This window comes from Cyprinodon tularosa, unplaced genomic scaffold (genome assembly GCF_016077235.1).
Source record: "Cyprinodon tularosa strain WSP-4 unplaced genomic scaffold, ASM1607723v1 ctg1131, whole genome shotgun sequence".
Classification (NCBI taxonomy): domain Eukaryota; kingdom Metazoa; phylum Chordata; class Actinopteri; order Cyprinodontiformes; family Cyprinodontidae; genus Cyprinodon; species Cyprinodon tularosa.
In genome coordinates, this window is record NW_024037928.1 from 80330 (window position 1) to 107251 (window position 26922).

Genomic DNA, 26922 nt, shown 5'->3' on the forward strand with positions numbered 1-26922 from the left:
GAACTTCATGATGTTTTTTTCATTGATTTGATGTTAAATCATAATTATTTCATTTCTAACATGAAGGAATATCCTAAAGGTGCAACCAGAGGGCCCCCTCACAGCTGGGGCCCCAAATCAGCAGGCCCCCTTACAGCTGGGGCCCCCTAACACAGCAGGCCCCCTCACATGTGGGGCTCCTGCTGGTTTCGGGAACCCAATAAGTTATCTCCTTTCCCTGTAAGTCCGCCCCTGGGCTCCACGCAGCTCCACGCAGCTCAGATTTTTCACAGACTCCACCGTGCACGCACTTGGCTCCTGTTCAAGCGCGCCCCCGTCACATTCCGTCACTGATTGACCAACAGGAACACGCCCATCGCGGCGGCCAGTGCGCATGCGCTGAAACAGCAGCGTGTAAAACTTTGCAGCAGTTGGTGAAGTTTAGAAGCTGCTGCTCCTCTGGTGGAGGAGAAGCTCTCTAGATCCTCCAGGAGAAGCTCCTCACAGACCCAGCAGCTGCTCCCCTGGCCGCCCTGCGCTGCCCCTCCCCCGGCATGAAGATCCAGTTCGCCCCGCTGAACGTGCCGCTGCAGAGGAGGCTGCAGACCGCCGCGGTGCTGCAGTGGCTCTTCTCCTTCCTGGCTCTGGGTGAGAGGTTCTGATTCTGCCTGGAGGTTCTGCTCGGTCCAACAGCTTCCTGCTGGATCCAGAACTGGAACCAACTCCTTAGAAAGCCTTTAGATCAGGTACCAGAGAGATCATCAGAATCTGAGGAGGTTCTATGGACTCCAGGAGATCATCTACAGACCCAGCAGGACCAGGATTAGTTTTACCTGCAGGACCAGGACGAGGTTTATCTGTAGGACCAGGATGAGGTTTATCTGCAGAACCAGGATGAGGTTTATCTGCAGGACCAGGATGAGGTTTATCTGCAGAACCAGGATGAGGTTTATCTGCAGGACCAGGATGAGGTTTATCTGCAGAACCAGGATGAGGTTTATCTGCAGGACCAGGATGAGGTTTATCTGCAGGACCAGGATGAGGTTTATCTGCAGGACCAGGATGAGGTTTATCTGCAGAACCAGGATGAGGTTTATCTGCAGGACCAGGATGAGGTTTATCTGCATAACCAGGATTAGGTTTATCTGCAGGACCAGGATGAGGTTTATCTGTAGGACCAGGATTAGTTTTACCTGCAGGACCAGGATGAGGTTTACCTGCAGGACCAGGATGAGGTTTACCTGCAGGACCAGGATGAGGTTTATCTGCAGGACCAGGATGAGGTTTATCTGCAGGACCAGGATGAGGTTTATCTGCATAACCAGGATTAGGTTTATCTGCAGGACCAGGATGAGGTTTATCTGTAGGACCAGGATTAGTTTTACCTGCAGGACCAGGATGAGGTTTACCTGCAGGACCAGGATGAGGTTTACCTGCAGGACCAGGATGAGGTTTATCTGCAGGACCAGGATGAGGTTTATCTGCAGGACCAGGATGAGGTTTATCTGCATAACCAGGATTAGGTTTATCTGCAGGACCAGGATGAGGTTTATCTGTAGGACCAGGATTAGTTTTACCTGCAGGACCAGGATGAGGTTTACCTGCAGGACCAGGATGAGGTTTACCTGCAGGACCAGGATGAGGTTTACCTGCAGGACCAGGATGAGGTTTACCTGCAGGACCAGGATGAGGTCTATCTGCAGAACCAGGAGGAGGTTTACCTGCAGGATCAGGATGAGGTTTACCTGCAGGATCAGGATGAGGTTTATCTGTAGGACCAGGATGAGGTTTATCTGTAGGACCAGGATGAGGTTTATCTGCAGGACCAGGATGAGGTTTATCTGCAGAACCAGGATGAGGTTTATCTGTAGGACCAGGATGAGGTTTATCTGTAGGACCAGGATGAGGTTTATCTGCAGAACCAGGATGAGGTTTATCTGTAGGACCCGGACGAGGTTTATCTGTAGGACCAGGACGAGGTTTATCTGCAGGACCAGCATGAAGTTTATCTGCAGAACCAGGAGGAGGTTTATCTGCAGAACCAGGATGAGGTTTATCTGTAGGACCAGGATGAGGTTTATCTGCAGAACCAGGATGAGGTTTATCTGCAGGACCAGGATGAGGTTTATCTGCAGGACCAGGATGAGGTTTATCTGCAGGACCAGGATGAGGTTTATCTGTAGGACCAGGATGAGGTTTATCTGCAAGACCAGGATGAGGTTTATCTGCAGAACCAGGATGAGGTTTATCTGCAGAACCAGGATGAGGTTTATCTGCAGGACCAGGATGAGGTTTATCTGTAGGACCCGGATGAGGTTTATCTGTAGGACCAGGACGAGGTTTATCTGCAGGACCAGCATGAAGTTTATCTGCAGAACCAGGATGAGGTTTATCTGCAGGACCAGGATGAGGTTTATCTGCAGGACCAGGATGAGGTTTATCTGCAGAACCAGGAGGAGGTTTATCTGCAGAACCAGGAGGAGGTTTATCTGCAGAACCAGGAGGAGGTTTACCTGCAGAACCAGGAGGAGGTTTGTCTGCAGAACCAGGATGAGGTTTATCTGCAGAACCAGGATGAGGTTTATCTGTAGGACCAGGATGAGGTTTATCTGCAGAACCAGGATGAGGTTTATCTGCAGAACCAGGATGAGGTTTATCTGTAGGACCAGGATGAGGTTAATCTGCAGGACCAGGATGAGGTTTATCTGCAGGACCAGGATGAGGTTTATCTGCAGGACCAGGATGAAGTTTATCTGCAGAACCAGGATGAGGTTTATCTGCAGGACCAGGATGAGGTTTATCTGCAGGACCAGGATGAGGTTTATCTGCAGAACCAGGAGGAGGTTTATCTGCAGAACCAGGAGGAGGTTTATCTGCAGAACCAGGAGGAGGTTTACCTGCAGAACCAGGAGGAGGTTTATCTGCAGAACCAGGATGAGGTTTATCTGCAGAACCAGGATGAGGTTTACCTGCAGGACCAGGATGAGGTTTATCTGCAGAACCAGGAGGAGGTTTATCTGCAGGACCAGGATGAGGTTTACCTGCAGGACCAGGATGAAGTTTATCTGCAGAACCAGGAGGAGGTTTATCTGTAGGACCAGGATGAGGTTTATCTGCAGAACCAGGAGGAGGTTTACCTGCAGAACCAGGAGGAGGTTTACCTGCAGAACCAGGATGAGGTTTATCTGCAGAACCAGGAGGAGGTTTACCTGCAGAACCAGGATGAGGTTTATCTGCAGGACCAGGATGAGGTTTATCTGCAGAACCAGGAGGAGGTTTACCTGCAGGACCAGGATGAGGTTTATCTGCAGAACCAGGAGGAGGTTTATCTGCAGGACCAGGATGAGGTTTACCTGCAGGACCAGGATGAGGTTTATCTGCAGAACCAGGAGGAGGTTTATCTGTAGGACCAGGATGAGGTTTATCTGCAGAACCAGGATGAGGTTTACCTGCAGAACCAGGAGGAGGTTTACCTGCAGAACCAGGATGAGGTTTACCTGCAGAACCAGGATGAGGTTTACCTGCAGGACCAGGATGAGGTTTATCTGTAGGAACAGGATGAGGTTTACCTGCAGGACCAGGATGAGGTTTACCTCCAGGACTACAGGAGGTCTCTTTATAGAAAGTCTTTCTGGTTTGGGATCAAAGACCCAGATCCAGGGTTCTGAGGTCTGGTTCTATTGATCACTTTAGTTCCTCATCAGATCTTCCATCCTCCTATCAGTCCTCTGCTCTGTCCTTTGCTCTGTCCTCCTGTCCTCTGATCAGTCCTCTGATCATCATCTCCTGCTGCAGTAAGTCAACCTGAGAACTAAGGGTCAGCTTTAGTCAGATCTCAGATTAACCAGAACCACCCACTTAATGTTCCAAAAAGCCAAACCAGTTACTTGTCTCTGTCCCAGTGCTGTCTTGTCCAGTAATCAGTCCCTCTGTCCTCCTGTCATTCTTCCCCAGCCCAGTGCTGTCTGGCTGCGTTCGTCCTCTTGGCTCTCTCTGATTGGTGGATGGTGGCCCTGCTGTATGCTGGTTGGCTTTGGTTGGACTGGGACACGCCCACCACAGGAGGTCGCAGGTCCCAGTGGGTGAGGAAGTGGACGGTGTGGGAGTATTTTAGGGACTACTTCCCCCTGACGGTGAGTCCAGAACCGGTTCACCTGTTTCTCCTTTATGGATCATGGATCCCTGATGACTCTTGTTTGTCCAGCTGGTTAAAACCGTGGATCTGGACCCCACCAAGAACTACATCTTTGGCTTCCACCCCCACGGTGAGGGACACACCTGCTGTTGACCGGCATGTCCGTCCCAGATGTCCTCTGTGTGTTTCTCTGTTCTGTAGAGTTTTATTGGAATTTCAGGACAGAACGACAGGACTACTGGGAGTTTCTGACATAATCTGGAAAGAGTGGAGGTCTTTAACACAACGTTACAATTCTTTATTTTTCTCCCAGTGTCCATTTTGTACCCAGTGTCCATTTTGTACCCAGTGTCCATTTGGTACCCATGATCCATTTGGTACCCATTGTCCATTCGTTACCCATCGTCCATTCGTTACCCATCGTCCATTCGGTACCCATCGTCCATTCGGTACCCAGTGTCCATTTGATACCCAGTGTCCATTTGATACCCAGGGTTAACCAGAACCACCCACTTAATGTCCTGATCCAGTTGGTACCCATGACCCAGTTGGTACACAGGGTCCATTTCATACACAGGGTTCAGTTAGTACAGGGGGCAGCAGTTGGTACTCTGGGTCCATATGGCACCCAGGGTCAATTTGGTACCCAGGGATCAGTTGTTACAAATTATTTATTTGGTACCCATGATCCATTTGGTACCCATCGTCCATTTGGTACCCAGTGTCTATTTGGTACCCATTGTCAATGTGCTACCCAGGGTCCATTTGATACACAGGGTTCAGTTGGTACCCATGATCCATTTGGTACCCAGGGTTCAGTAGGTACCCATGATCCACTTGGTACCCAGGGTCAATTTGGTAACCCATGGTGCATTTGGTACCCCTTGTCCATTTGGTACCCATGATCCATTTGGTACCAAGGGTTCAGTTGGTACCCATGGTGCATTTGGTACCCAGGGTCCATTTGGTGCCCATGGTGCATTTGGTACCCAGGGTCCATTTGGTACCCAGTGTCCATTTGATACCCAGGGTCCATTTGATACCAAGGGTTCAGTTGGTACCCATGATCCATTTGGTACCCAGGGTTCGGTTGGTACCCATGATCCACTTGGTACCCAGGGTCAATTTGGTACCCAGGCTCGATTTGGTACCCAGGGTCCATTTGGTACCCAGGGTTCAGTTGGTACCCATGATCCACTAGGTACCCAGGGTCAATTTGGTACCCATGGTGCATTTGGTAGCCCTTGTCCATTTGGTACCCATGATCCATTTGGTACCAAGGGTTCAGTTGGTACCCATGGTGCATTTGGTACCCAGGGTCCATTTGGTACCCATGATCCATTTGGTACCAAGGGTTCGGTTGGTACCCATGATCCACTTGGTACCCAGGGTCAATTTGGTACCCAGGCTCGATTTGGTACCCAGGGTCCAGATGGTACCCAGGGTCCATTTGGTACCCAGGGATCAGTTGTTACATATGATTTATTTGGTACCCATGATCCAGTTGGTACACAGGGTCCATTTGGTACTAGGGATCCAGTTGGTACCCAGGGTCCATTGGATTCCCAGAATCTAGTTTGTACCCAGGGCCCAATTGGTACCCAGAGTTCTCTTTGGACTCCAGTGTTAATGCAACTTCAACTAAGAAAAGGAAGACTTATTCAGGTTATCTTGGCTACTTCAACTGTCCAGACTCTGGTGATGTGACCAGGTGCTGTGCTCCCATCCATTTACCTGGTGAAGGGCTGCTTTCTGGTGGACTAACTGCACCAGTACCAGACTGTGCTCTTCACTGCTTCTCTCATTCCACCTCTTGTGAGATCAGATCACTGTGCAGACCTCTGGGTTTACCCTGGGGTCAGCCAGGAAGCTATAGATCCACAGTTAGCTGAAAGACTGTGTGCTTTCAGGTTCAGAAATAGACAAAGCAGACCACACCAGCTGCTGCTAAGGGCGGAGCTCAGATCCACAGACAGTCCTGCATCAGGAAAACCTAGTCTGGTATTGGTTCACCCTTCTGCCTCATCTGGTTCTCTGATAGATCACACCTCCACCTCCCTGCTATGTTTTGGATCGGTTCTACTCCTGATGTGATGGAAAATCCAACCTCCAGATTCTGGTTAATAAGAGATGAATGTTTGTGTATTGTTGGGCCAGCAGTAGCTCTGGTCTGGGAGGCCATTTCTGTCCAGTCTGCCTTCCAGATGGTTGGTTCCTGACCTCTGACCTTTACTGAGGCCTTCTGAGCTCTGTGAGGGGACTTTAGTCTTCCTCTCTTTGGAAGGTTCTTCTCTTCCAGGTCCAGTTCTCCACTGTTCCATGTGGTCTCCATGATGGTTCTTCCTGAGGTTCCTGATGTTGAGCCCAAACCCATAAATTGTTCTGTAATTCTTTCTTCAGATCCTGGGATGGTCAGCTTCTGGTTTAGATCTATGAATATTCAGTATCTTATTTGTCAGACAGGTTCTGGTGAAACCAAACCATGACTGAGTCAGTAGATCCGTGAATTAACAAGTTTCTGTTGCTTCTTCACAGGAGTCTGAGGATCTTAGAGCTTTCGTCACTGGACAGACCCACAGGGAGGAAGACTTTTAGTCATTCATCTGTGGGGTTCTGGTTCTGACTGCTCCGACCGCAGTGTTACCCAGTGTACTTGATAATCCCAAGTATTCTGGTTCTGACCCTGTGGACGGTTTCTCTTTCAGGGGTTCTGGTAGCCGGTGGATTTGGGAACTTCTGCACGGAGGCCACAGGGTTCTCCCGCCTGTTTCCGGGTCTGAGGTCTCACCTTCTGATGCTGCCGTTCTGGTTCCGAGTGCCGTTCTTCAGGGACTACATCATGTGTGGAGGTCAGTGTTCTGGCTAATGTTCTGTTTCCTTCCTAACCTGTTTGGATCCATTGAGCACCCAGGACCCCTGGGTGCACCATGTTGGTGACTCCTGCTCTATAGTCTACCTGTGAACCAAGACTGGATGGGTACTAGTTCCCACAGGCAGACCTGAGTGGAAACCAGGAACCTGCAAGTGGATCCTGATGTTTCTGGTTCTGCAGGAACCTTTAATATCTCTATCCTTAACAACATCAACAGATCTATGTTTCTGGTTCCTCATCCAGTTTGGGTTTTAGAACTCAGATATATTTGAGTATAGAAACAGAACAACCCAAAGCATCCAGCAGAACCAGAACCAGAACCAGAACCAGACTGAACATCTGATCATTAACCCTCCAGATATCTGACCTTTGTCCTCTTTGCCCTGCAGCAGGACTTGAGCTAACATTATCATTCCACTAATCATCTATTGCCTGCTATAAGCTTGTTCATATATTGTTCTGTGAACACGCCCCCTTCTGGCTGTGTGTTAGAACAGCAGAAAAACGTGTGAATGGAGCTCAACTCTTGGTCTGACAGATAATTCTGCATATAACTGGAATAAATTCAGCTTCTATTGAAATATTAGAGTTTATTAACAAAATTCTTTTAGGTCCAAGTCGAACAGATTTCAATTCTAAACAAGTCGTCAAAAGACTCTTCCTACTTCCAGTCGTCACTCAGGGATCATTCATGGTGCAGCATGACGATCAGCAGAGTGTTTGATCAGACCATTAACCAGACAGGGAGGGTCGGTGGCATCTAAAAACATCTAAGAACATCTTAGAATGTCTTGGAACATTTTAGAACACCCCTACTGATATGAAAGGCTGTTCCTTAAACACTAAAAGTAAAGGACGTGTAAAACCGTGTGATTTAATGTAAAATCTTTATCTATAAAATCTGTAAAAGAAAAATGACACTTCTGTTTTCTTCTTCCAATTCTTACACAATTTACACGGTCAAAAACTGTATTGCTCCATGTCTAAACACTCAGTCCAGTTTGTTACAATGGAGCACAACAGGAAGTGAGCCTTTCAAAATAAAACCAAACCTCAATAAAATGACCTGAACAAATATCAGTCCCTCCACTGAGCACAACAAAAACAAAAGGTAAACTATAATCCAAATAACTTAAATATTTTCCATTTATGGCTCAAAACATTCCGGCTCCTAATTGTATTGGCAGGATGTATAACAATTACAATTTAAAAAGAGCCATAAAGTTATTAACCTAACAAAATATCTATCCAGGTCTTGCCTTTGAGACAACTAACAGTCTTTTCTTACTCATTCTGCTTCCTGTAATAGACAAAGTTTATTTATAGGTTTGTCTAACAAACTAGACTTGGTTTGAAGTCGAACCCATCGCACAATTCCCCTGGAGTCCGGGAAGGTCTTTTGGATTCTTCCAGTCAACCAAGCGTTTCGTGGGGCTGAACTGTCAACAATGCCATCTCTGCCGCTCTTGTAGCAATGGAAGATATTCCTTTGTCCACCTTGACCAAAACAAGTCGGCCATGTATTGGGTCTGTCTCCATCTTCGACGTGAGTACGTATCATTACTGTCAAACAATCCTGGAGGAAGGATCGGCTGTTTCTTCAACAGCAGAAGATGATTTGGGGTCAAAACCTCCAGGTCATTTGGATCCTCTGATGCAGCAGTCAAAGGATGATCATTTATGATTGCTTCCACCTCAAATAATAGGGTGTGAAGACGATCATCATCTAATGTTTGTTGCTTCAAAACAGAGTTCAACACCTTTCTGACAGTACGAATCTGTCTTTCCCATATTCCACCTTGATGAGAGGCAGTTGGTGTGTTAAAGGTCCATGAGATACCCTTTGGCATCAGCTCTTCTCTTATTTTAGAATGATCCAGCTCAGTTATGGCTTCTTTAAGCTCCTTTTCAGCGCCAATAAATTGATGCCATTATCTGAGTGCAGAGTACAAACTTGACCTCTTCTACATATAAATCTTCTGCCGGCATTTATTCATGATGGGGTATCCAAAGAGTGAGCAACCTATATGTGGACTGCCCTCAGTGCAAAGTAATGTAAAGTGTAAAGTATGTAAACATTACACCATAGCGCTTCACTATGCTGCATCCCCTTTTCACAGCAAAAGGTCCGAAGTAGTCCACTCCCACATGTGTGAACGGAGGCTTGTCTGGAAGTACACGCTCCTCCAATAAGTCTGCCATTTTCTGGACTGCAGGCTTTGCATGTATTTTTTTTGCATGTGATGCATTTCGATATTATTGTCCGGGCTGCCCTGTTCAGTCCTGGTATCCAATACTGCTGCCTGACCTTTGGAATCAGCTGGTTCCTTACGCAGTGACCATTTTGTCTATGTCTATGTTGCAGAATTAGCCTAGTAATGTGATGTTCTTTGTGCAACACAGTTGGACATCTCGCTTCCTCTGGCATGGCTGATTTGTTCAATCGACCTCCTACTTTGATGATGACATCGTGCAGAAAATGATCTAATTTGGAAAATTGATTGAATCTCTTTACATTGGAATCCTTACCTAAGAGTGAATCAATTCTTCTGGATACATCTATCTTTGAATGTGACGTATTAGCACCACTTGCATCTTTCAGGTCCTGCACAGACAAAGGTTTTCTTTTCACTGACTTTCTCAGTCCCATCATTTCTTCATGCACTTTCTGGGACTGCTTCAATGTTCCTGTCTCTTTCAGGACAGCAATCTCTATACTCTTTTCACTTGTCAACAAGGTAGTGAAGTAGGTCTTTCATGCATAGCATCCATGCAACAGCTTTTCTCAGTTTGTGCCAGTCATAGTATTATTCCACCAGCTTTTTCATAGGTGTAACTTCAGCCATGGTCAAGAGACTGACTGGCGCTGTCTTTTTGATCTCACTGTCCTCTTCCATGGTGATTGGTATGTCAGGTCTTGTAGGCAACTCAGATTCCGCCTCATAAAGGAAACTAAAGTCCTTGGCTGGTACTCTGACTTGGTAAAACATTGCCTCTATATCGGCCATCAGTGTAATCTTGTCCTCTCTAAACCTTATCAACATTCCATTCAAAGTATTTGTGAGGTCTGGGCCTTGAAGTAACTGGTTCTTCAGTGAAACTCCCTGATATGTTGCAATGCAGTCAAAGACAACTCTGATCTTCTTTTTTTGGATGTTACACCCCATGAAGTGGGATGTTCCACACCTCCGTCATTGCGCGGACTGTCTGCAGGCACCTTGTCAGCATAACCCTTTGCTACAATGTCAGACATGTAAGCTTTATAGTAAGCATGACTATAAAGGTTCTTTATGAGCCTTTTCTTGAGATTGATGGCTCTCTGCTCAGCTAGACCGTGATTATTAGGCATCTTCAGAGACTTGTTCTTAAATGGGAGACTTATACAGTAATGTACATTAATGAACTGACAAGACTGTTCCACATGATTCATGAACTGCTGATCATCTTGTGACATCTGTTTTGTCTTTACAGCTATGCTTTGTGAAATCCCAATTATATTGCTGTGTCAGCAATTCCTCAATGCTTGCCACTGCATCCTGTTCACAGTTAACCTTTGCAACTCATTCTCACCGTGTGGAACGTCCTCTTCTCCCTTCACAGGACCATTGACAATCCATCCAATTGATGTTTTCACTGCATATGGACAATCTCCCTGGCTGTTGATGACTTTCCATGGCTCTATTGCTTTGTGATCATTAGCACTGTTCAACAGACCAATTTCTTCCTTGATACTTGGAAGATGGACCTCATCCAAATATGACCACTTCCGGAGGTCTTTCTGATCTGGAATGTTAGCCCTTTTGACAGGAATTTCATGCTGTGTGAACACTGAAGGTAGATCAATGTATTTTTCTTCCAGTTCTGACAGGATGTGACTATGGACAAGCTTCTCCTGTCCCATAGTTCGGTGCAAAATCTCAGTCTTTCTGCCTCTTAAGTTCAGCGCTCTCCTGATCTTCTCTGTGCAAAATGTAGCTGAGTTGCCAGGATCTCTGAAGGTGTATGTCTCAATTATTTTTGTGCCTTTTTTGGATTTGAGTTTTACCGGAACAATGGCCAAAACTTCTTCTTTGCTTCCGGCCCAAGTGTATCCACACATCTCCTGGCTTACAGCTGTAGTGCTCTGAGTTTCAGAAGGGATGTTTCTTTCTTTTTTATATGATGTCTTTTCTTCTCTTTGTACATGTAGGATGCTTTGATGTTCCCACAAACATACCTGAAATGTCAGTGCTCTTGAACAATCTTTACTCAAATGACCTTAAACAAGGCATCCAAAACACAAACCTTTAGATTTCAAATATTCAATCTTTTCCTTGTGTGCTTGCTTCTGGAATGTTTCACAATTGTCCAGACTGTGGTTGTTGTCACAGTACAAACGGTTATTCCGAGATGCTTTGGCATTATCAGTCTTTGTGATTTGGTGTGACTGTGAAATTTTCTGTGTCAACACTTGTAGCAAAACTGCTGCTCCTTGGTGTATTTTTGTTTGCTTTCCACACAAAACAGCCTTTTTTTGTTGTTTTGTAGATAGACTGACTTCCTGGAGATCACCAAACAATGGATCTGAGATGGTCTTTGTTTGTCTATCAATCTAATCTACCAGATCTTTGAACCTCCCTCTTCTTCCTCTGGCTTCCTGCATTTGAAATGCCACATTCTGCCATCACTCCCTCATCTTATATGGCAATTTGGACAGAATGACTCTCATGTTTGTTGGGTTGTCCATTTCTGTCATTTAGTCAACATCTTGCATCGTGTTTCAGCAACCAATCAGGAAGAGAGAATAAGCGTTTAAGCCCTTAACATCATCTGCCTTTATTTGTGGTAATTTTAAAGCCTTCTCGGTGTAAGCCATGGCTATTTTTAAATTATCGGCATATTGCTTATTAAGCAGCTATCTCTGTAGCCTCTCTCTCTGGGGTCATGTGTTCACAGCTTCTCACCAGATCTTGTGGCTCTCCACGTGTATATTGCTCCAGAAAGAAAAGAGTTTATCTTTCTAATTTTCTGTGTTGTTGTCAATAGCGTTGTCAAATGCTCTGATAAAAGACGTATATGCAAGTGGATCACCTGAAAACACCGGAATGTCTTTCTTGGGCAGCAGTGGCAGGCTTTGCTGCTTGACCAACATTTCAGTGATCAGGTTCTGATGATACATCACTTCATAAATCTTGTCACCCGTAGATCCTGAGGACCTGTAGGCGGAGCTCCATCTGAGTGATCCTGATGACACAAATATGCCTGAGGTGAATGTTTTGTGACACTAGCAGACACATTATCAATTAGATGATCTTCCTCCTCTTCATCATTTGCTGTCATTGGAGCATGGACTTCATGTACAAGCTGTGATCTTGGAAGACTTGATACAGGTTCTTCCAGCCTGTATTTTGAAATATTCATGCATGGCATCTCAGGGATTTTCATGTTTCTGGAAAACCCTGAGCTTAGCAGTAGAGGCTGCTATTGCAGTTTCAATCTCCAGCTCCTCCAACTCAGCCTTTAGCTTTGCTTCCTGTAGTTGCCTTTTTCCTTTTTAGCGATTCAGCTTGTGCTAGAAGAGCTGCTCCTTTAGCCTCCTCTTTCATACGAGCCACTGAACTAGTGCTCGACACATCTGAAGAATTTTCAGTGCTTGAACTCAATCTGCTCTTACATCTTTGACGACGAAGATCAACTGTCACAGAAACACTGTCATGTGGGGTAACCTCTTCATTCTGAATGTCTTTTACATTCCAGAATTCATCCTTCTGTCTCATGCTAAAATTGCTTAATACTAGCTGCCTTTGACTCGTACCCGTCACACTGATCTGTGTTAGCTTCATCTTAAGATAACATCAGTGCAACATTGTTGTTCAGCAATATGAACTCTTTATGCAGGTTGTAAAAACATCGAAGTGTTTCTGATTCCACTTTATCAACATGCTCTTCATTATTTGTCATTGCGTCTATTTCCTTAATTTTAGCTGTAATCTGAGCAATTTTTGTCCTTCTTTGACTGATAAGCCTGTTAAGTTTCTCCTCAAGTGCCTTTTGTCTGTATTTTGGCTCCCTCTTTTGGTCACCCGCCTACATTGCGTCTGATGCAGCAACAAACAACCTTTTCTCCTCCATACTTTAGGCTCAATGTCCAATATTTATTTATTTATTTCTTTCAGACTGTCAAACGTTCATAAAAGGCTTTTATAGTCCATAAACGTTAAAAAAAAACTTTTTAAGCTCTTATGTCTTCATTCAAACGACTTATGCAATGTAAATGGGAGCTCCCTCAGTTAGCATAGTTAGCTTCTTCATTAGCATGTTAGCTGGTTATTTACTCACAGCAATCCAATTCTTGTGAAAGGCTCTTAACCTCTCGTTCCTCCACTCTGTTTCCCTCTTTCTTCAATGTCCTTTTATCATCTTGGAGCATTTTTTGACTAATGTAAGGGCAACAGCTCCAATATCTGTGCCGTTCCTTAAACACTAAAAGTAAAGGACGCTTGAAACCGTGTATTTTTAACATAAAATCTTTATCTATAAAATATGTAAAAGAAGAATTCCACTTCTGTTTTCTTCTTCCAATTCTTACACAATTATAGGTCAAAAACTGTATTGCTCCGTGTCTAAACAGTCAGTCCAGAGTTTTTTTTCTCACCATGCGGGTCGGACAGGAAGCGAGCCTTTCAAAATAAAACCAAACCTCTCAATAAAATGACCTGAACAAATATCAGTCCCTTCACTGAACACGACAAAAACAAAAGGTAAACCATCAACAAATAACTTAAATATTTTCCATTTATGGCTCTAACGGTGACCTCTGATCTGACTGGATGGAAAACGCCCAGCATCATCAGCTACGGGGTAGGAACTGGTCCCAGGCTGGAAACATCCCATGGCTCCCCTAGGAGACCAGTCTGAGAGGAACCATCAGACTGATGATGTTGAAAAGACTCTGGGTTTGGACCTTAGAACTGGAGTCAGTTTAGATCAGCAGGAGCAGCTCCAGATTGCTCTGACCTCTGGTGACCTCTGAACTGTAGCACACATGGCAGCGATAGGATCTGGACCATGTGAGCAGTTTCATCACAGCTCCAGGGTCCAGGTCCAGACTGTGTCCACAGAGGAAGTAGGCTGCAGGTCAGGAGGAGGAGGAGGAGGAGGCAACAGGCTCTCTGATTGGCTGGCTGGACTCTGAACAGGAGCTGTAGCCATGTGGCCACTCAAAGGATGGAAACCAGATGACATGATGGTGACACCTGGTGGCTGCATGAGGCACTGCAGCAGACTGATTTTGGTCTGAGTGGGGGAAGGAGTTGATCAGCAGAGGATTCTGGGTAAACCAACAGTTTAAATCAGTAGTTCTTCTAACTTCTTTTCTTCATGTTTTCTTTCCATGATTTCCTCTCAGTTAAAAGTATAGATGATTGGCCAAAAGTGGAATTTAAAATAACTGATAAAATAAAGTTTTAAAACTTTGACTTAATCATTTAATGAGATCGTTTCATTCTGACACATTTTATTTTTTCCAACTCAAATAAAAACATCATAAATATGTTGCTTGGAAGCTGGTAAGGAATGGAAATAAATACAACATAAAATGTTATTATAAACCTGCATTTATAAACTGCAGCTCTCCTGAGAAAGCTTCATGGAGAGGTGGCGAAACATCTTCAAATCTTGGAAACCAAGTCCAGTGGATATTTTTTGAATTTTTATGGAAAGGTCTTCTGAATAACTCCCCTATAATCACATTTTAGACACATCACATTTAAACTGAAAGAATTGGGAACAAAAATTATAGTCAGACTGACTGAATTAGTTTTGTTTTCATCCAGACACCTGCTTTGATGAGCTCTGATAGCTCAGACTGAAAACGAGCTGATCCCAGACTGTTCTTTGCATCCAGTCTGTTCCCTATATCCAGTCTGTTCTCTGCATCCAGTCTGTTCTCTGCATCCAGTCTGTTCTCTTCTTCCAGTCTGTTCTCTCCATCTACAGGTGCTGGTCATAAAATTAGAATATCATGAAAAAGTAGATTGATTTCAGTAATTCCATTTAAAAAGTGAAACTTGTATATTATATTCATATATTACATACAAACTCATATATTTCAGATGTTTATTTTGTTTAATTTTGATGATTACAAATGACAACAAATGAAAATCTCAAATTCATCATATCAGAAAATTAGAATATTACTGAAGACCAATAAAAACAAAGGATTTATAGAAATGTTGGCCAACTGAAAAGTATGAACATGAAAAGTATGAGCATGTACAGCACTCAGTATTTAGTTGGGCCTCCTTTGGCCTGTATTACTGCAGCAATGCGGCGTGGCATGGAGTCGATCAGTCTGTGGCACTGCTCAGGTGTTATGATAGCCCAGGTTGCTCTAATAGTGGCTTTTAGCTCTTCTGAATTGTTGGGTCTGGTGTATTGCATCTTCTTCTTCACAATACCCCATAGATTTTCTATGGGGTAAAGGTCAGGAGAGTTTGCTGGCCAATTAAGAACAGGGATACCATGGTCCTTCAACCAGGTACTGGTAGCTTTGGCACTGTGTGCAGGTGCCAAGTCCTGTTGGAAAATGAAATCTGCATCTCCAAAAAGTTGGTCAGCTGCAGGAAGCATGAAGTGCTCTAAAACTTCCTGGTATGTGGCTGTGTTGACCCTGGACCTCAGAAAACACAATGGACCAACACCAGCAGATGACATGGCACCCCAAACCATCACTGACTGTGGAAACTTTACCCTGGACTTCAAGCAACGTGGATGAAGTGCCTCTCTTCTTTTCCTCCAGACTCTGGGACCTTGATTTCCAAAGGAAATGCAAAATTTACTTTCATCAGAGAACATGACTTTGGACCACTCACCAGCAGTCCAGTCCTGTTTCTCTTTAGCCCAGGCAAGACGCTTCTGACGCTGTCTGTGGTTCAAGAGTGGCTTGACACAAGGAATGCGACAGCAGAAACCCATGTCTTTCATACGTCTGTGTGTGGTGGTTCTTGAAGCACTCACTCCAGCTGCAGTCCACTCTTTGTGAATCTCCCCCACATTTTTGAATGGGTTTTGTTTCACAATCCTCTCCAGGGTGCGGTTATCTCTCTTGCTTGTACACTTTTTTCGACCACATCTTTTCCTTCCCTTCGCCTCTCTATTAATGTGCTTGGACACTGAGCTCTGTGAACAGCCAGCCTCTTTAGCGATGACCTTTTGTGTCTTGCCCTCCTTGTGCAAGGTGTCGATGGTCGTCTTTTGGACAACTGTCAAGTCAGCAGTCTTCCCCATGATTGTGTAGCCTATAGAACTAGACTGAAAGACCATTTAAAGGCTTTTGCAGGTGGTTTGAGTTAATTAGCTGATTAGAGTGTGGCACCAGGGGCCATCAATTTTGAACCTTTTCACAATATTCTAATTTTCTGATATGATGAATTTGAGATTTTCATTTGTTGTCATTTGTAATCATCAAAATTAAACAAAATAAACATCTGAAATATATGAGTTTGTATGTAATGTATGAATATAATATACAAGTTTCACTTTTTAAATGGAATTACTGAAATCAATCTACTTTTTCATGATATTCTAATTTTATGACCAGCACCTGTAGTCTGTTCTCTCCATCCAGACTGTTCTATGCATCCAGTCTGTTCTATGCATCCAATTTGTTCTCTACATCCAGTCTGTTCTCTACATCCAGTCTGTTCTCTACATCCAGACTGTTCTCTACATCCAGTCTGTTCTCTACATCCAGACTGTTGTCTGCATCCAGACTCTTGTCTGCATCCAGTCTGTTCTCTGCTTCCGGTATGTCCTCTGCATCCAGTATGTTCTCTCCAGTCTGTTCTCTACATCCAGTCTGTTATCTACATCCAGTCTGTTCTCTACATCCAGTCTGTTCTCTACATCCAGTCTGTTCTCTACATCCAGTCTGTTGTCTGCATCCAGACTGTTCTCTGCATCCAGTCTGTTCCCTATATCCAGTCTGTTCTCTACATCCAGTCTGTTCTCTCCATCCAGACTGTTCTCTGCTTCCAGTCTGTTCTCTGCATCCAGTCTGTTCTCTGCATCCAGACTGCTCTCTACATCCAGTCTGTTCTCTGCATCCAGTCTGTTCTCTGCATCCAGTCTGTTCTCTGCATCCAGACTGTTCTCTGCATCCAGTCTGTTCTCTACATCCAGACTGTTCTCTACCTCCAGTATGTTCTCTACATCCAGTCTGTTCTCTACATCCAGTCTGTTCTCTGCATCCAGTCTGTTCTCTGCATCCAGTCTGTTCTCTGCATCCAGACTGTTCTCTACCTCCAGTATGTTCTCTACATCCAGTCTGTTCTCTACATCCAGACTGTTCTCTACATCCAGTCTGTTCTCTACATCCAGTCTGTTCTCTGCATCCAGTCTGTTCTCTGCATACAGAGTGTTCTCTGCATCCAGACTGTTCTCTGCATACAGAGTGTTCTCTGCATCCAGTCTGTTCTCTTCATCCAGTATGTTCTCTGCATCCAGTCTGTTCTCTGCATTCAGTCTGTTCTCTGCATCCAGACTGTTCTCTGCATCCAGACTGTTCCCTGCATCCAGACTGTTCTCTGCATCCAGTATGTTCTCTGCATCCAGTCTGTTCTCTGCATCCAGACTGTTCTCTGCATCCAGACTGTTCTCTGCATCCAGACTGTTCTCTGCATCCAGTATGTTCTCTTCATCCAGTCTGTTCTCTGCATCCAGACTGTTCTCTGCATCCAGTCTGTTCTCTGCATCCAGACTGTTCTCTACATCCAGTCTGTTCTCTACATCCAGTCTGTTCTCTGCATCCAGTCTGTTCTCTACATCCAGTATGTTCTCTGCATCCAGACTGTTCTCTACATCCAGTATGTTCTCTGCATCCAGACTGTTCTCTACATCCAGTCTGTTCTCTGCATCCAGACTGTTCTCTGCATCCAGACTGTTCTCTACATCCAGTATGTTCTCTGCATCCAGTATGTTCTCTGCATCCAGACTGTTCTCTACACCCAGTCTGTTCTCTGCATCCAGACTGTTCTCTGCATCCAGACTGTTCTCTACATCCAGACTGTTCTCTGCATCCAGACTGTTCTCTACATCCAGTCTGTTCTCTGCATCCAGACTGTTCTCTACATCCAGTATGTTCTCTGCATCCAGTATGTTCTCTGCATCCAGACTGTTCTCTGCATCCAGACTGTTCTCTACATCCAGACTGTTCTCTCCATCCAGACTGTTCTCTGCATCCAGACTGTTCTCTACATCCAGACTGTTCTCTGCATCCAGACTGTTCTCTCCATCCAGTCTGTTCTCTGCATCCAGACTGTTCTCTCCATCCAGACTGTTCTCTGCATCCAGACTGTTCTCTCCATCCAGACTATTCTCTACATCCAGACTGTTCTCTGCATCCAGACTGTTCTCTCCATCCAGTATGTTCTCTACATCCAGTATGTTCTCTGCATCCAGACTGTTCTCTCCATCCAGACTGTTCTCTGCATCCAGACTGTTCTCTCCATCCAGACTATTCTCTACATCCAGACTGTTCTCTGCATCCAGACTGTTCTCTCCATCCAGTCTGTTCTCTGCATCCAGACTGTTCTCTCCATCCAGACTGTTCTCTCCATCCAGACTGTTCTCTGCATCCAGACTGTTCTCTCCATCCAGACTATTGTCTACATCCAGACTGTTCTCTGCATCCAGTCTGTTCTCTACATCCAGTCTGTTCTCTACATCCAGTCTGTTCTCTGCATCCAGTCTGTTCTCTACATCCAGTCTGTTCTCTACATCCAGTCTGTTCTCTACATCCAGTCTGTTCTCTGCATCCAGTCTATTCTCTACATCCAGACTGTTCTCTGCATCCAGACTGTTCTCTACATCCAGTCTGTTCTCTACATCCAGTCTGTTCTCTGCATCCAGTCTGTTCTCTGCATCCAGTCTGTTCTCTACATCCAGTCTGTTCTAGACATACCTCCTGGTTGAGAGTCAGTGATTTAGAGAACACCCAAACTATAACTTAGAGCAGATTTTAGGTCACTGACATCCAGAGTTTTTGTGAATCAGGAATTACTTTTATCTGAACATTTGGTTCTTTGTTCTGTAAACTAAACTGGATCCTCTCCACAGAAGAACCCCCCCATTATCTAAAAAGCTGAATTTTCTTAGAGAGAAAGACGTATTTAAAACTGGTAGTACTGGTTTCCAGTTCTGATCGTAGCATCAGGATGAATGACTTGATTTGGTTAGTCCTGAGGGCCTCAGCTTCCTCTGAGCCTAAGTGTTAGTCAGAGTTCACCCATCCTGGCATTTTATCACTGACTACCATTATGGTCTGCATATAATATCTGGTTAGAGGTTAGCTAGTGGAGCTGAGGGACTAGCCCGGGATGTTCTCCCCTTCCTCCCCATTACCAGAACCTGATGATAATAAAACCTTCATTCAATTCAATTTATTTATAAAGTTCCAATTCCCAACATGTCATCTCAACATTGGTTCATGGCCCCAGAAGATCCTCTCCATCTAACTGACCAGCTAACTAACCAGCTAACTGACCGGCTAACTAACCACCTAACTAACCTGCTAACTGACAAGCTAACTAACCACCCAACTGACCAGCTAGCTAACCAATTCAATTCAGTTTATTTATATAGCACCAATTCACAACACAAATCATCTCAAGGAACTTTCCAGTTCACCAGATCATCCAGTCAGATTGATTCAAAGTTTTCTATCTAAGGTAAACCAGCTGATTGCATCGACTCATTGACTCTTCAGCAATCCCTCACACTAAGCATGCTTGTAGCGACAGTGGAGAGGAAAAACTCCCTTTGAACAGGAAGAAACCTCCAGCAGAACCAGGCTCAGTGTAAGCGGCCATCTGCTGAGGTCCACTGGGGTTCAAGGAGACAGAAGCGCCCGGCCTGCAGCAAAAGATTTATTTGATCGCGGTATTAACCTAGCTGCTGTTTACCGCCAGCAAAAATAAGATTGAGCGTCATGTCTGCTAGGAAGTGTGTTGGTGGTGGGCGTGAACCCAGGGAGGATCCATCACTCACCTTCTGGCTCACCCTATGATGGGGATGAAGTCTGGAGGAGAACTGACGGTTTCCTCCTGTGAACCCCCTTTATACCAAAACGCTGCCAATACGCCATTATACAGTAGCTGGAAGGTAGAAACACGTTCAGCGCTCGTCTGGAACACGGCAGATACGCTGATATGCTGGAGAGAAGTTCTGGATAAGTTACGCAGAAGTTATTCACTAGGTACTCTCTAGGTTTAGGATCAGCTAGACGCCAGGACTGATAATGAACTGACACTGAACGGATGTCGACCACCAGATAACTGACCTGGAACTGATAGCCCGCCTAACTTGGCAAAACTATTACAGCTCTAACACAATGATTTCTATAGCCTATTTGTTGGTGAGGCGTTTCTTACCTCAGTGAATGTGGGCAACACACAATGGGAACTTTCATTTTATACATCCTGTTGTTTGATGAGGAAAAGCATAACGTTAGAGATTGAACTAACAGATTCTGCAGAGTGGGAGAATAGAGATAGAATAAAGCAGAATGATGAAAAAGGGGTCCCTATGTCCTCCAGCAGTCTAGGCCTATAGCAGCAGAACCATAGAAATAGCTCAGGATAACTTTCTGATTGGTGCTGATGTCTTCTATTTCCCCTCAGGACTGGTGTCCAGCTGTAAGTCCAGTCTGTCCCATCTGGTCAGCCGTCCTGGAGGAGGAAACGTGGCGGTGATTGCAGTGGGCGGAGCTCCAGAAGCTCTGGATGCTCGACCAGGGGCTCTGACTCTGCAGGTAGGTCCATATTTTCACATCTTTCCCAGGTGACTGAACCAGAAGTCCATCCCAGATCCCAGTAATGTTAGTCTGGTCGTTTGTGAAGAGGTTGTTGGATCAGTAACTTCTGTAGCTCTGATAGAGGTTGCTGGTTGAACGGATGGTTCAGAATAACAGAACTGGATCAGAACCTGACTCATTATAATTTTTGACCATTGACACTGGATTGATCAGTTTTTCTGGTTTTCAGGTGAAAAACAGGAAGGGCTTCATCAAACTAGCCCTGAAACACGGGTGGGTGGAGCCTAATCAGTGGGCGGGCCTACCTGCATGCCTGATGTCTGGTCATTAATGCCAGTTTGTAGGTTCTCATGTGTTTCAGTGTCTTTCTTTGACATTCCTTTTTGTGCAGAGCTCAGCTGGTTCCAGTGTTTTCTTTTGGAGAGAACGAGCTGTTTGATCAGATGGAGAACCCAGCTGGATCTCCTCTGAGGAGGCTGCAGGTCCACAGCACACCACCCAAACACTGACAGAACCCCAGCAGGGTCATGTTCTCCACATTTATCAGCTGTGCTGCTGCCATCAACACCTTTGTTTCTAGATGTTGGAGCTTGGCCTGTTTTCCAGTGTAGTCCTGTTTCTCTGACTGTGACTAACTGGATGTGCTCTCCAGTTAATAAGACAATTGCTTTGTCTTATTTTAAGTGTATATTATCCAATGATCTTATTTTAAGAGTAGAAATACTCATTCCATTGGCAAACTATTTTATTTACCTACTCAAATTAAGGGTAAATACACTTAATTTAATAAAGTGCTTACTTATTTCTAGATTGTTTTTTCAGTGTGGGGTTCAAGGAGACAGAGGCAGACATGGAAAAAGAAGCATAGATACAAAAGGCAACCAGCTCCACAGGCGGCCCTGTCCAGGAAACATACAGCCAGGCAGACGAGCTCCGAGCCAGCTCCCATGTCAGAGGATGAAGAGAGCACATCCAGTTAGTCACAGTCAGAGAAACAGGACTACACTGGAAAACAGGCCAAGCTCCAACATCTAGAAACAAAAGTGTTGATGGCAGCAGCACAGCTGATATTTCTCTCCAGGATGGAGTCACAGCCAAACAGGAACAGACCAGATGAAGCTACTATGAGAAAAAGCAGAGAGAGCAGAACGTTAGAGATTGAACTAACAGATTCTGCAGAGTGGGAGAATAGAGATAGAATGAAGCAGAATGATGGAAAAGGGGTCCCTATGTCCTCCAGCAGTCTAAGCCTATAGCAGCAGAACTATAGAGATAGCTCAGGATAACCTGAGCCACTCTAACTATAAGCTTTATCAAAAAGGAAAGTTTTAAGCCTAGCCTTAAAAGTAGACAGGGTGTCTGCCTCACGGATTAAAACTGGTAGTTGGTTCCACAGGAGAGGAGCCTGAGAACTAAAAGATCTGCCTCCCATTCTACTTTTAAAAATTCTTCTAAATTGTATTCTTGATTTAACAGAAAGCCATTGAAGAGAAGCTAGGATAGTAGAGATATGATCTCATCTTTAAATTTTCATCAGCCAGTAGTTTCAGGAAGGATTTGATGTCGCCCGTTCTGGCCCCCGGCAAACATTTGACTATGGTCCCTGGTGTCTCTAATGCCACGTTTCTGACTATGGAGCTGCCAATCACCAGAGTGGGCTTCTCAGTGGGTGTGTCACTGAGTGGGGAGAAGCGGTTAGAAAGGTGAACGGGTTGGTGGTGACCAGTGGGCAGAGATCCACGACTACGCTTTCTGCGTACAGTTACCCAATCGCCTGGCTGCTCAGGCACTGCTGGAGGACAGCTACGTGGGGGGCCTACTTTAACTCCTGGATGCTGATGAAGGTTCTCAGTCATCCAGGTCATGCTCATTCCATAAAAATTCAAAAAAATATCCACTGGACTTGGTTTTCAAGATTTGAAGACGTTTCGCCACCTCTCCAGGAAGCTTTCTCAATTCAAATGTCTGGATCCGCAGTGAGTTTGAGTCTTATATAGACAACGCCTTGTATCGCTTGGAAACATGCAATGGTAACCGATGAATGGGTCGTTAGTTCCATCGTTAGCCTGTAATATCTGAACCTGTCTATGATTCTAGGGGTCGGTCGTTAATGGCAATTAATGGCAATCCCCCCTTTAACGACCGACCCCTAGAATCATAGACAGGTTCAGATATTACAGGCTAACGATGGAACTAACGACCCATTCATCGGTTACCATTGCATGTTTCCAAGCGATACAAGGCGTTGTCTATATAAGACTCAAACTCACTGCGGATCTAGACATTTAAATTGAGAAAGCTTCCTGGAGAGGTGGCGAAACGTCTTCAAATCTTGAAAACCAAGTCCAGTGGATATTTTTTTGAATTTTTACGGAATTAACTCCTGGATGTTCAACAGCCTGGATTCTAACCCTCGCCTCCAAAGCTACTAAAATACTACACTTATTACACATCCCATTATCACTAAAGGAGGCAGAGGAATAACTGAACATCTGACACAGAGAGCAGGAGAGAGGAGAGGAAGAAGGAAGAGTTGGAAAAGAGTCAAGGGAGGGAGAGAGAGAAGCCATAGCAATGCTAAGCTAGCGCTAGTCTAGGCTAGCTTGTTTTAAAGTGCTTCTGGGCAGTTATAGATACTTAGAGAATCCCAGAAAGAAGAACTTATATCCTAACAGCAGCAGAACATCAGCTTCAGCCTGACAGCAGATTGTTCTAGGCCAGGACTTAGTGTGGACGTCTTCCAGGGGTTTGAATACTTTCACACATTACTGTCCCCATTGATGAGAACATCACTGATATTATGGGATGTTGTTGTGTTCACAGAACCGGCTGCAGAGCATCATGGGAATAGCCATGCCTCTTTTTCATGCCAGAGGAGTTTTCCAGTACAGCTTTGGTCTGATTCCCTACAGGAAGTCCATCCACACCGTTGGTAAGACTTTCCTCACTGCCAGTCAGGGTTCTTCCTCCACTGGTTCCAAACCATTAACAGACTATTAGTGTTGGGATTGATGTTCTATTGGAACAAACAGCAGCTCTGATTGATAAAGATGATGAATAAAAATCAGAGGAAATGCAGGAAACCAGAGATGAAGAAAACAGGAATGTTGGTCCTCCTCTTCCTCATGTCGGCCCTGCTCTTCCTCCCTTCGGCCCTGCTCTTCAACACGACAGTCCTCCTCTTCAACACGACGGTCCTCCTCTTCCTCACGTCGGTCCCCCTCTTCAACACGACGGTCCTCCTCTTCAACACGACGGTCCTCCTCTTCCTCACGTCGGTCCCCCTCTTCAACACGACGGTCCTCCTCTTCCTCCCTTCGGTCCTCCTCTTCCTCACGTCGGTCCTCCTCTTCCTCCCTTCGGTCCTCTTCTTCCTCACGTCGGTCCTCCTCTTCCTCCCTTCGGTCCTCCTCTTCCTCCCTTCGGTCCTCCTCTTCCTCACGTCGGTCCACCTCTTCGACGGGCCTCCTCTTCCTCACGTCGGTCCTCCTCTTCCTCCCTTCGGTCCTCCTCTTCCTCCCTTCGGTCCTCCTCTTCCTCACGTCGGTCCACCTCTTCGACACGTCGGTCCTCCTCTTCCTCACTTCTGTTCTCCTCTTCTTCCCTTCGGTCCTCCTCTTCCTCCCTTCGGTCCTCCTCTTCCTCCCTTCGGTCCTCCTCTTCCTCACGTCGGTCCACCTCTTCGACACGTCGGTCCTCCTCTTCCTAACTTCTGTTCTCCTCTTCTTCCCTTCGGTCCTCCTCTTCCTCATGTCGGTCCTCCTCTTCAACACGTCGGTCCTCCTCTTCCTCACGTCGGTCCTCCTCTTCCTCCCGTCGGTCCTCCTCTTCCTCCCTTCGGTCCTCCTCTTCCTCCCTTCGGTCCTCCTCTTCCTCACGTCGGTCCACCTCTTCGACACGTCGGTCCTCCTCTTCCTCACTTCTGTTCTCCTCTTCTTCCCTTCGGTCCTCCTCTTCCTCCCTTCGGTCCTCCTCTTCCTCCCTTCGGCCCTCCTCTTCCTCCCTTCGGTCCTCCTCTTCCTCACGTCGGTCCACCTCTTCGACACGTCGGTCCTCCTCTTCCTCACTTCTGTTCTCCTCTTCTTCCCTTCGGTCCTCCTCTTCCTCATGTCGGTCCTCCTCTTCAACACGTCGGTCCTCCTCTTCCTCACGTCTGTTCTCCTCTTTCTCCCTTCGGTCCTCCTCTTCCTCACTTCTGTTCTCTTCTTCCCTTCGGTCCTCCTCTTCCTCACTTCTGCTCTCCTCTTCTTCCCTTCGGTCCTCCTCTTCCTCATGTCGGTCCACCTCTTCGACACGTCGGTCCTCCTCTTCCTCACTTCTGTTCTCCTCTTCTTCCCTTCGGTCCTCCTCTTCCTCATGTCGGTCCTCCTCTTCAACACGTCGGTCCTCCTCTTCCTCACGTCTGTTCTCCTCTTTCTCCCTTCGGTCCTCTTTCTCCCTTCGGTCCTCTTCCTCCCTTCGGTCCTCCTCTTCCTCACGTTGGTCCTCCTCTTTTTCAATGCTCTAACTCTTTATCTGGATTATTTGTTACTTAATTTTCCACACATTGAACCAGTTGGTTGGTTCTGCCCCAGTCTGTAATGACCAACTAGAACCAGTAGAAGCAGTCTTTATTCTGTGACTCCAGTCTGTAATGTCCCAGTAGAACCAGTCTTTATTCTGTGACTCCAGTCTGTAATGACCCAGTAGAACCAGTCTTTATTCTGTGACTCCAGTCTGTAATGTCCCAGTAGAACCAGTCTTTATTCTGTGATTCCAGTCTGTAATGACCCAGTAGAACCAGTCTTTATTCTGTGACTCCAGTCTGTAATGTCCCAGTAGAACCAGTCTTTATTCTGTGACTCCAGTCTGTGATGTCCCAGTAGAACCAGTCTTTATTCTGTGACTCCAGTCTGTGATGTCCCAGTAGAACCAGTCTTTGTTCTGTGACTCCAGTCTGTAATGTCCCTGTAGAACCAGTCTTTGTTCTGTGACTCCAGTCTGTAATGTCCCAGTAGAACCAGTCTTTATTCTGAGACCCCAGTCTGTAATGACCCAGTAGAACCAGTCTTTATTCTGAGACCCCAGTCTGTAATGACCCAGTAGACCCAATAGAACCAGTTTTTGGTCTGTGATTCCAGTCTGTAATGACCCAGTAGAACCAGTCTTTATTCTGTGACTCCAGTCTGTAATGTCCCAGTAGAACCAGTTTTTAGTCTGTGATTCCAGTCTGTAATGTCCCAGTAGAACCAGTCTTTATTCTGTGACTCCAGTCTGTGATGTCCCAGTAGAACCAGTCTTTATTCTGTGACTCCAGTCTGTAATGTCCCAGTAGAACCAGTCTTTATTCTGTGACTCCAGTCTGTAATGTCCCAGTAGAACCAGTTTTTAGTCTGTGATTCCAGTCTGTAATGTCCCAGTAGAACCAGTCTTTATTCTGTGACTCCAGTCTGTAATGTCCCAGTAGAACCAGTCTTTGTTCTGTGACTCCAGTCTGTAATGACCCAGTAGAACCAGTCTTTATTCTGTGACTCCAGTCTGTAATGTCCCAGTAGAACAAGTCTTTATTCTGTGATTCCAGTCTGTAATGACCCAGTAGAACCAGTCTTTATTCTGTGACTCCAGTCTGTAATGTCCCAGTAGAACCAGTCTTTATTCTGTGACTCCAGTCTGTGATGTCCCAGTAGAACCAGTCTTTATTCTGTGACTCCAGTCTGTGATGTCCCAGTAGAACCAGTCTTTGTTCTGTGACTCCAGTCTGTAATGTCCCTGTAGAACCAGTCTTTGTTCTGTGACTCCAGTCTGTAATGTCCCTGTAGAACCAGTCTTTATTCTGTGACTCCAGTCTGTAATGTCCCAGTAGAACCAGTCTTTATTCTGAGACCCCAGTCTGTAATGACCCAGTAGACCCAATAGAACCAGTTTTTAGTCTGTGATTCCAGTCTGTAATGACCCAGTAGAACCAGTCTTTATTCTGTGACTCCAGTCTGTAATGTCCCAGTAGAACCAGTTTTTAGTCTGTGATTCCAGTCTGTAATGTCCCAGTAGAACCAGTTTTTAGTCTGTGATTCCAGTCTGTAATGTCCCAGTAGAACCAGTCTTTATTCTGTGACTCCAGTCGGTAATGTCCCAGTAGAACCAGTCTTTATTCTGTGACTCCAGTCT

General features: G+C 45.4%; 1 protein-coding gene across 3 annotated transcripts in view; it reads left to right on the forward strand.

The window, feature by feature from the left end:
• Window positions 1-357: 357 nt before the first annotated feature.
• The window catches only part of mogat3a (monoacylglycerol O-acyltransferase 3a), a 33231-nt gene continuing 6666 nt past the window's right edge, over window positions 358-26922 (forward strand). The window contains exons 1-8 of one of the 3 annotated variants that reach the window (XM_038302823.1): window positions 359-627; window positions 3934-4112; window positions 4184-4244; window positions 6820-6963; window positions 20645-20775; window positions 21008-21051; window positions 21170-21260; window positions 23602-23710. In XM_038302823.1, coding sequence (XP_038158751.1) covers window positions 534-627; window positions 3934-4112; window positions 4184-4244; window positions 6820-6963; window positions 20645-20775; window positions 21008-21051; window positions 21170-21260; window positions 23602-23710 — 853 coding nt within the window. In that variant the 5' untranslated portion in view covers window positions 359-533. Of the gene's footprint in view, window positions 628-3933; window positions 4113-4183; window positions 4245-6819; window positions 6964-20644; window positions 20776-21007; window positions 21052-21169; window positions 21261-23601; window positions 23711-26922 lie in introns of all 3 variants that reach the window. The other 2 variants (XM_038302841.1, XM_038302832.1) reach the window with 2 other exon arrangements.